Here is a 9,415-nt window from a genome sequence, read left to right on the forward strand (position 1 = left end):
GGGGATTGGACACCCCTGTTCTACAACATTGGACCATGAAATTCACCTGATGTCCAAGAGCAGGAAATTTACGAACTCAAGTGACTCCCCTCCAAATACCCAATCCCACAGGGGAAATCCAGAACAACCATGGGTTATAAAAAGTGGGGTCAAGCATCCCCCTTTGCACATTTGCCCAGATCTGATGTGGGAAGCACCTGATGCTTCATGAAGGATGTGCCTGTTGCATGTGTAGGTGTGAGGACCAGGCCCCTAGTACAGCATAGGAAAAGTAGTTGCATCAGGCCTTTTATTTGCTGCTTACTATTCTTTGCTGCCCCTCCCTTATCCTTTTAATAAATGTAAAAGGTTTTTACAGTTTGCCTGCCTTGGCTCTGTTCACTCAGGAAAGAGTAGGTTGCCACATTTATCAGGTTGTCACATTACATTACTGCTTGGTTTTAAGGAGACCTCCCCCCCCCACACACACACACAATTTGAGGGCTTTCGGTTCTCCCAAGAGGAAGGGTTTCTCAAGGGGACCTCCTTCGTTGGGGCTTTCTAGCTTTGAGTGGTGGCAGCGAACTACCTTTTCCCAGATGTTCCTTCCAGGTTTACCCAGCAAAAAGACTTAAACAGCAAGCAAGGGAGAAGAGGACAGTTTCTTACTGTTAGGGGTTGTGCCTATTTTGCCCTCCACCATTTTTATAGATGCCCTCTTGAAGCATCTTTTGTTGTTAATCCCCTGAAATAACATTGATTAAGGCTGCAATCCTATACCCACTTTCTTGGGAGTGAGGGCCCAAGCCTTTTAACCCTCAGCACTGGCACCGAGCTCCAGCACCAGCATTGGGTGTCGCAATCATGCCATTTGGCATGTCTGCAGCACCCAGAGAGGAGAGGCCACCAGCACTGTGAACCAGTCCCAGTTGGTGCTGATCCTCAGTGCCATGTGGAGGGCTGGCCAGCACTCCTGCAGTGTCAGCATGTGGTGAGTATTTTTGGGTGGGGGGAGGCGGGAAGTGGGTGGAACAGGGTGGGGGAAGGGCAGGGCAGGGGGAGGAGCCGGCCTTGGAGAAGGGTGGCACCAGCAGAGCTCTGCTCAGCTGTATCTTATCCTCTGTGTCGGGCTGCAAAGTCCAGTTTGTGCCAGCAAAACAGCTGGCACAGACTTGAGAATTGCGGGGCCTGGACTTCCCTTGGGGGAAGGTAGTGAAAGTCCCCTTCCCCTGAGGAGACCTCCAGTGGCCCTGCCAGGTCACCATTTTGGCGCTGCTGCACCCAGCAGAGCAGCCAGGGATAGGATTGGGCTGTAAGCCCCATTAAACAGACGGGGCTGCCTTCACAGTAAAGATGCATAGGATTGGATTACAATAAGCTTATTAATCAGTTATGAAGCAGCATTTGAGATAGTCCATTTTTACAAGAGACACAAAGTAATTACAGGTATTCCTTTTTTCCAATGTGCAGTATTTTTCCTTGTAGCTGGATTTTTCATCACACTGCTTTTACGGTGTGCGCTCACTCACTCTCCCTTTCCCAGAAACTTGCTATGACATTGTGGCTGCTTTCCTATCCACTCTTAACTGGGAGTAAGCCCCATTGACTATAACAGGACTTACTTCTGAGCAGACCTGCATAGGATTCACCTCTCAGGGCCCAGTTCTATCCAACTTCCCAGCCCCGATGCAGCCATGCCAATAGGACATGAACTGCATCCTGCAGTGGAGGGGTAGCCATGGAGGCTTCCTCAAGGTAAGGAAAGGTTTGTTTCCTTACCTGGGGGTTGCAATGTGGCTGCATCAGCTGTGGAAAGTTGAATAGGATTGTGCCCTCAGTCATTTGTTTCTTGCATGATATTTTCTGCCAAGAAATATAGCCAAAAGCAATAGTTAGCAATAGTTAATGTTAGTAAGTAAGCAATAGTTAATGTTTTCAGCTTCTACCACACCTAAGGTCAGAAGGTTGATCCAAGAGGGAATTTAGGAAGCTTTGTTTATTTTCTCGTTTTCCCTTTACAGTAACATGCCAACAGGATTGGACCAAAACATTATTTTTATTTTTATTTTTTTAATTTTATAACATTTATACCTAATAAAAACACCTTTCCTAATATAATACTCTTGGTTTTATTATAATAAACTAATATGCATATAAATCAATATGATGGCTGTTTATAAAATTATGAATTGTGTGAAGAAAGGGGACTGAGAAATTCTTCATGTCATAACTAGGGCTAGACATTTGAATGGTTAAATAATGATTATTAAGGCATTATTAGAACAACAACAAAAAAAGTGACATTTAAATCATGAATAGGGTTGGTCCTGAATTGTTATAATTAGTACAACTGCTGTGAAACACTGAAATTAACTTTTTTTAAAAATGTGTAATTATTGCAGCTTTTCACAGTGTTAGGTATGGTTTCTGTATATGTGAAGGATTCATGGAACACTTCTTCCCTTTGACCTGCAACATTTGGATCAGTCTACAGTTGCAATTTTGGGAGGAAAAAAGAGATTAAAATGAAAAGGCAATTGTACTAAGTAGGCAGCAGGTCAGTTGTTCAACAGCTTCATTGGAGTATTATTTGGAAATATTTGACCATGGCCAATTGGCCGACTTTCCAACCCTCCCCATGACAGTAGACCTTGGGGGTCATCCAGAAATCTGAAATGCCAGTAGATTGCTAGTAGAAAAGAAAGGACTTCAAGGAATGATGAGGGTAACTGTGTTTGATAAATGTTTGGAGAAATTACTTAGCGATAGCTGATAGTCAAGATAATGACAACTCTGTGCTTGAAGTCAATGTGTCTTTGAATGCTAGTTGCCAGGGGACAAAACCCGGGGGGGGGGATGTGACCTTCCTTCCCTGCTTGCATGCATTCTGAAAGCATCTCACTGACTGCTGTAGGATACGGCATGCTGGATGAGATGAATCCTTGCTTAAATCCAGCAGGGCTGCTGTTGTGTTCTTCAGTGCAGCCATTTCTGTTGCCCCATCTTAGGTGCTGCGGAATACTACCTGAATCCCTTCGTGGGCTGCTTGCGGGGCCTGCGCATGAATGGGGTGACCCTCAACTTGGAGGGGCAGGCCAACGAGACGGAGGGAGTGCTGGCAAACTGCACTGGCCATTGCCGGAACCCCTTGGTGCCATGCCAAAACCACGGCATTTGTCGGGAGCACTACAGCCATTACACTTGCAACTGCTCGGTCTCTGCCTACGAAGGACCTTTCTGTAACCAAGGTAAGAGCAGAAGGGAGGGGTGGGATTACGTCTCTCTTGCTTGGGATCTGCAACATTTGCAGGACGAGCAAACTGTGTTGCAGTGACTTTGGGGAGCAAACTGGACTCTAGGCCAGGTTGCTTGATGTAGTAGTGCAAGGAGCAGAGCAGTGAGAAGTCAGAAAGACAGAATGAAGAGACAGAAGTCAGGTTGAGGGTTGAATGCAAGAAGCAAAGCTGCCTTTTACTGAGTCCGCCTCAGCAATGACTGATGTAGCAGAATAAGGAGTCAGAGAGGAGACGAGAGACAGATTAAGGATTTAATGCAGGGAGGGATGCCGCTTTTCCGAGCTTCCCAGCCAGCTTTGATTGAATCTTGAAACATGTTACAAGTTACTCTCAGTTACTTTGATAACGATGCTATAACAACGCGTTCCTAGCTATGAACAATAAGCGCTTCTGAAAATGCTATATCAGCTTGTTCCCAGACTTCAGTCTTAGTAACCGGCTCACTCCGGTTTGCCTGAGTGGGGGGGGGGCAGCAGGTTTGCCTGCCTGCCGGTTGCCATGTTACTAAAGCCAAAGAGTGCCTCTGCATAAACAAACACTACAAAACTGTGCTCTGCTCCCCTGTGCTGTGACCTCCCCCCCACTAACCACTTGCCCGTTTCCCTCCCTCTTTTCCAGACATTGGTGGCTACTTTTACCCAGGCGCCATGGTGCGCTACAACATCCTGACCACACCCATGTATGTGGCCCGGGAATTTGCCAACCTGCTTCACCAACCTCTTCAGCCACTCCCTGGCTATAACCTGACTGGGGAGGAGGCAGGGCTCAGCTTCCGCACCACTTCGGCCCCTGCAGTCCTGATGTATGTCAGCACCTTCGTGCGTGATTACTTGGCCATTCTGATCCGTGAGGATGGTGAGCAGGATGCTGAGGACCCTCTCTTCTGCCCTTGGGCCCCAACTTCAGCCTCTTTCTTTAAATATGTAAAGACTTCTTTATGTCAGAAGACGAAAACCAGCCAGGGAGGCCTCAGTCCCTTACGTGACAAATGAGTGAATGATTGCTAAAGCGGGATCAGTGTCGCTTAACTTTTCCATGAATTATCTGGGGTTGGGAGTCAGCAGTGAGGTAACCAAGACTTGTGATGGCATGAAAGTATTCAGGGTGATGAAAACCCAATCTGACTATGAGCCCTAAAAAATGTTTCCAAATTGGGTGAATGGGCAACTTGGGATCCCCCAATGAAATTGACTGGCAGTCCATTCAGGACAAGCAAACAACAAAAACAAAAAATTCTACTTCACGCAATCTGTAATGAATGTGTGAAATTCACTGCCATGAACGGTGGTGATGGCCACTGATTTGAGTCACTGATTTAAGGGGGATTAGTTGAATTAACTGAAGACAGCTGTGTCAACCCTTATAATAGCTATATCATCTTCAGAAGCCCCTGAATTCAGATGATGTAGTGATGGCCATGAGCATCCCAGGGCTACTGGCTGGCTCCTGCTGGAATTGGAAATAGAATCTGGACCTTTGTTTGGATTTAGCCGGGCTCCTGTGTTATTAACTGCGAAGAACGAGGCTAGCGACCTCCTGGTTCTCAGGCTGGGGTCAGCAGTCTCATTGTCTTATGGATAATTTCCCCCTTTTGCTGCACATTGCTGGGGGTGATGGGAGTGGATTTCACAACTGCTGCATCGGTGCTTGCTTTGCAGGCATTCTTCAACTACGCTACCAACTAGGTACTCTCCCTTACATCGTGACCCTGAGCTCGCGCTCGGTGGCTGATGGGCAGCCACACCGTGTCAACATCACTCGTGTGAATCGAACTTTGTACACACAGGTAACTAGGGCTTTATGGACAGGGATGGGGTGGCCTTCAGGGATCCCACCAGAGGCCCACTCTTAGGACAACATCCAGGGGACTTTCTGCCTGGTGAAGGGTGGGGTCTTGAGCAGAGCTGGGCATGAGTGAATGTTCATGATGCCCTAGTTCTCCCTCAGAGTGTCTCTTCTTTTCTCCTACCTCTCTAGCTGGATTATTTTCCTGTTAAAGTGGATCATTTCTCCCTGTTTGTGGACAGCAAATTGGACTCTCCTAAGGCACTCTATCTTGGCCGCTTTATGGGTGAGTGATAGCTAGGAGTGTGTGTTTTTGTGTGTGTTTTAATCAAAATTTCTTGATTAAAATAGCAAATTGTAGTGTTATGTGTTTTTATTCTAAGGATGCATTTTAATACATTATAACTATAAATTATAATGGCTTTAAAATGTACTAGGTAGATTATATAGTGTCAGCAGATGCAGCCACAGTATTATTTCTAACTGGAACAGTGACCTAGTTTAATTTTTGGAAACCATCTTAAAACACCAAAATGTGGTGTTTTGTGTTATTAGGATATTTTAACACCAAGAAGGTGATGTTTTGTGTTTTTAACACGTTTTTAAACGTGTTTTTAACACCCTAGTGATAGCAAGGACCTTCTTGTTCCCTGTTCTTGTTATGTCATCTATGTCGTAGGTTCTCCGAATTTTCTCCTTGGCCTCCTCTATCCCATTTTCTCCCCTCTTCAGTTTATAAAGCTTGATGCTTTTGTAAGTCCAAACTCTGAGTCATTTGGCCCTTTGTTTTCTCCTTTTCCCACCTTCAATCTTTAGGGATTTTCCCTGTTGCTTCCTATATTTGGAAAAGCCTCCTGTTCCTTTGAATCATTTTCTTTAAAAAGTCACCTTAGCCTAATGTTCCCTGTGTTGTCCTCACTTTCTCGCCTCAGTTCTTCACCTCGTTGTCTATATGCTGTCTTGTCAGGTACCTCACATAGCAGCATCTGAGCACCAATTTGGAGCTGAAGATAATTTTGTAGATTCTGCAGAATTTTGTGGGTTGTATTAAGTATGCAAATTAAGTAATTTTGCAGAGATTTGCATAAAATATTCTTTCTGCTTGCTAAGGGAAGATGAAAAGAGCTCTTCCCCTCAGCCCCCTTAGGAAAGCTACTTCTCCCACCGAGACCACCCACCCACTTTTAAACTCCTCTTCACAGCCATCATGGCTAGCAATCTCTTCTTTTTAAAAACATAACAAAAAGGTTGATAAGCATGAATAGCCTTTTTGCATTGGGCTCCTTGATGTGGCAGGGGGCAGGAAAGGGGGGGAGGAGGATGGGCTGACTTCTGTTTAATTTTATTCTATCCATGCTATCTTCCTTTATCCACAGAGACCGGCCCAATTGATCCTGACATCCAGAGGTACAACACACCAGGTTTCACAGGTTGCCTCTCGGGGGTGAAGTTCAACAGCATTGTGCCCCTGAAAACTATCTTCCGGCGCAGTGGCAGGAACCCCATCCCTCCCTACAGCATCACGGGCAACGTGGTGGAGTCCAACTGTGCCTCCATGCCCAACAGTTATATTGACATACCCCGCGAACTAGACCCCTGGTACATAGAGCCAGGTAAGGCAGAGAAGGGAATACTGTGGGAGGAACTGGCTTTTAAGGGGAGCAGCTGGGGCTTCAGCTTGTCTGGAATCGTTGCCTGTCCCAGAGAGAGAGGATAAGGAATGGCTCGGAGGCTCCTCTTCCATTGTGTGGGTCATCTAGTTTGGGCCTGAGCTTTGGTTCAGATTAAGTTGAATGGGATAATAAGATCTGGATACAGAGACTGTGGAGTGTAGTTTTGTATTGGGGGCTTCCTGCACTGCTGAGCAATTCCTCAGACTACTGAACCAGCTGCAACATGAATGTGGCTGGTGTTGTGTTCAACCTTCTGCATCTACAGCACCATCCACAGTTCTGTAAATAAATGTGGTATATATGAGAGAGATCCTCAGACCTGTCATGCCAGTGACTGTCACAAGGAACAGGTTTCTCCTTGTTTCATCCACCTGCTGCCACAGTGCTGGCAAACTTGGGTTCTCTGATGCTCGTTTCTGGAAGGGGAACGTCCTTGGGTTCCATGCTTGATAGGCTTATTGACTCTGCTCCTTGCATATCCCAGTGTGCTACAAAGGCAGGTGGCGGAGCATGGTACCTGTAGAGCAAATGGTTCAAGCTGAGTCAATACACTGAACCACATGCACACTCCTCACCCCCCCCCCCCCGTCCCCACAAAATTCCTGGTATTGCTGTCATAGCCAGAGGAGGACTCTGAGGACAAAATAAAACCTCCAAAGTTCTCCAAACCTCTGCAGCTAGTTATTGCTGTTGCCCTAGAACAGGGGTGTTAAACTCGTTTCATACCAAGGTGCCTGCTGAGGGCCGGAAGTTATATCATTAGGCAGGAAATGATGTCATTAATCAGGTCATAACCAAAAATAAACACTTTTTTCACTTAGGAACTCATTAGCTGCAAATGACAGAAGAGAAAGTATCAATCTTGATCATATTTCAAGTTATGGGAGGGCCCAATTTTCATGTGGGCCGTCCTTATAGCCTGAGGGCCGGATAAAAAGCTTCCACGGGCCGCATCTGGCCCCCGGGCCTTATGTTTGACACCACTGCCCTAGGGGGACATCTAAACCACAAGATTTCATAACCCCTGCTTGAATGGACTGCAGAGGGAACACATGCACACGTTTGCAAAGGATTTTTTAAAATAAGGATATCCAGCACTTACCTTGAAACTTAAAGAGATCCTTTGTCCATCTAACGTCCTGGGAAATCTATTTCAAAATGTTAAATCTCTGCTGATTAATTAAAAGCCTCCTTTCTGAACTTTTGTGTGTCTTTTGAACTTCTGTGTGTTCCCTTCTAGTGGAATTCCTGTATATCCATGATGATGGCTGGGTTGCAATTGTCATTGGAGGTGAGTGAATGAACAAAGAGAGTGGGTTGGGAGGATTCTCTCTTGGGCTGTGCCATCGAGAGGTTTGAGCTGCCATATTCAGTGGGAGTTAAAAGACCTCAAACTTAATCCATTTCCGCCCAGTTCACAAGTGTACACATTTGATCCCTGTTGCATATATATAAATGCAACATTTGGCAGAAATGGTTTAAACCATACAGGTTGCTTTTCTGCAGCTAGACACTGTTCTGGAGTTTCTCTTGTGCTCCCTCTTGCTTAACCACCTCTTCCTTTCTTCTCACAGTTATCATTTTCCTGCTACTGCTCCTGGCGGCGGCCCTCATCTTGATGTACCTGCACCATCACCGCTACAAAGGTTCCTATCACACCAATGAGCCCAAGGCCATCCAAGACTACAACAACAGTGGTGGGAGTGGAGGTGGAGGAGCTGCTCCCACTCCTGCTACCAAGCCAGTGGCCTCACGGAAGGATCAAAACTTGCCACAGATCCTAGAGGAGTCCAAGACAGAATAGCCAAGTGGAGCTGGGAGGGCAAATCCTCCTCCAGTCATTGGTGCCGACTTGAATTCCTCCACAGCCTTTTGGCAAGACCAAACATAAACTGCCAACTATACTGCTTGCCAGGTGGCCCACTTCCCCCCACCGTGTGATGGCCTGCCTGGTACTTTGCCTTGTCTCACCCACACTTTGTGGTGAGTGTTGCTGCATCTTCCAGTTGGACTCAATACCAACTAGTAGATGTCCGATCCAAAGCCTCTGGTTCCCACCAGCTCCACTTCCCATCCTTTGAGAAGATCAGATTGGTGTCTAAGCAGCTGCCAAAATGTTCCCGCAGGTGTGAACCTCCCTCCTGCACCACTTCTTTCTCTGTTTGGACAGTGTGGTTTCTTCCTTCAGCCTGGATGGGGTGGCAGAGGTGACACGCAGCAGGCTGTGTTAAGCAGCCCCATTTCCTATTTATGTTGGACTTTTTCCCAGCTAAACTCCAGAGCACGTTCCTGTTCCAAGAGCGACACATGACTGTCAATAGTGCACTTTTTTTTTTAAAGGAACAAGGGAAATACAAAAGCAAAATCCACACTGGCCTTCTCACGTGTGACTCGCTAGCACATAGTCTTCCTGCTTAATTGCTTCGCGCAAAAAAGCCATTAGCCAAGCCATGCAGTATAGCATACTTAGGACCAGGCACATTATAGTGTGCCCTGAGAGAAACCAATGTGCAATAGGTATCTGCCTGCCAGTATATATGTGCAGCTGCAGCGCATGGAAGAATCACTCGCACTTTGCTACCACTTGCTGCTTTCGTAAATCAGGGTTTCGAGAATTTTACATTCTTTCTACCTTCTTTCCTTTTTTTGGTTGTGGGTTACTGAATTAGGCAACTAGTTTTT

At 46.2% G+C, this 9,415-nt stretch overlaps 1 protein-coding gene across 1 annotated transcript in view; it reads left to right on the top strand.

The window, feature by feature from the left end:
* CNTNAP1 (contactin associated protein 1) overlaps positions 1 to 8,713 on the top strand; it is a 36,129-nt gene extending 27,416 nt beyond the window's left edge. Inside the window, exons 19-25 of the mRNA XM_066629213.1 lie at positions 2,988 to 3,227; positions 3,894 to 4,130; positions 4,934 to 5,061; positions 5,253 to 5,346; positions 6,437 to 6,673; positions 7,974 to 8,024; positions 8,308 to 8,713. Of these exons, the coding sequence (XP_066485310.1) occupies positions 2,988 to 3,227; positions 3,894 to 4,130; positions 4,934 to 5,061; positions 5,253 to 5,346; positions 6,437 to 6,673; positions 7,974 to 8,024; positions 8,308 to 8,537 (1,217 nt within the window). The 3' untranslated portion in view covers positions 8,538 to 8,713. The remainder of the gene's footprint in view (positions 1 to 2,987; positions 3,228 to 3,893; positions 4,131 to 4,933; positions 5,062 to 5,252; positions 5,347 to 6,436; positions 6,674 to 7,973; positions 8,025 to 8,307) is intronic.
* The last annotated feature ends 702 nt before the right edge of the window (positions 8,714 to 9,415 follow it).

This window comes from Tiliqua scincoides, chromosome 5, assembly GCF_035046505.1.
Source record: "Tiliqua scincoides isolate rTilSci1 chromosome 5, rTilSci1.hap2, whole genome shotgun sequence".
Classification (NCBI taxonomy): Eukaryota; Metazoa; Chordata; class Lepidosauria; order Squamata; family Scincidae; genus Tiliqua; species Tiliqua scincoides.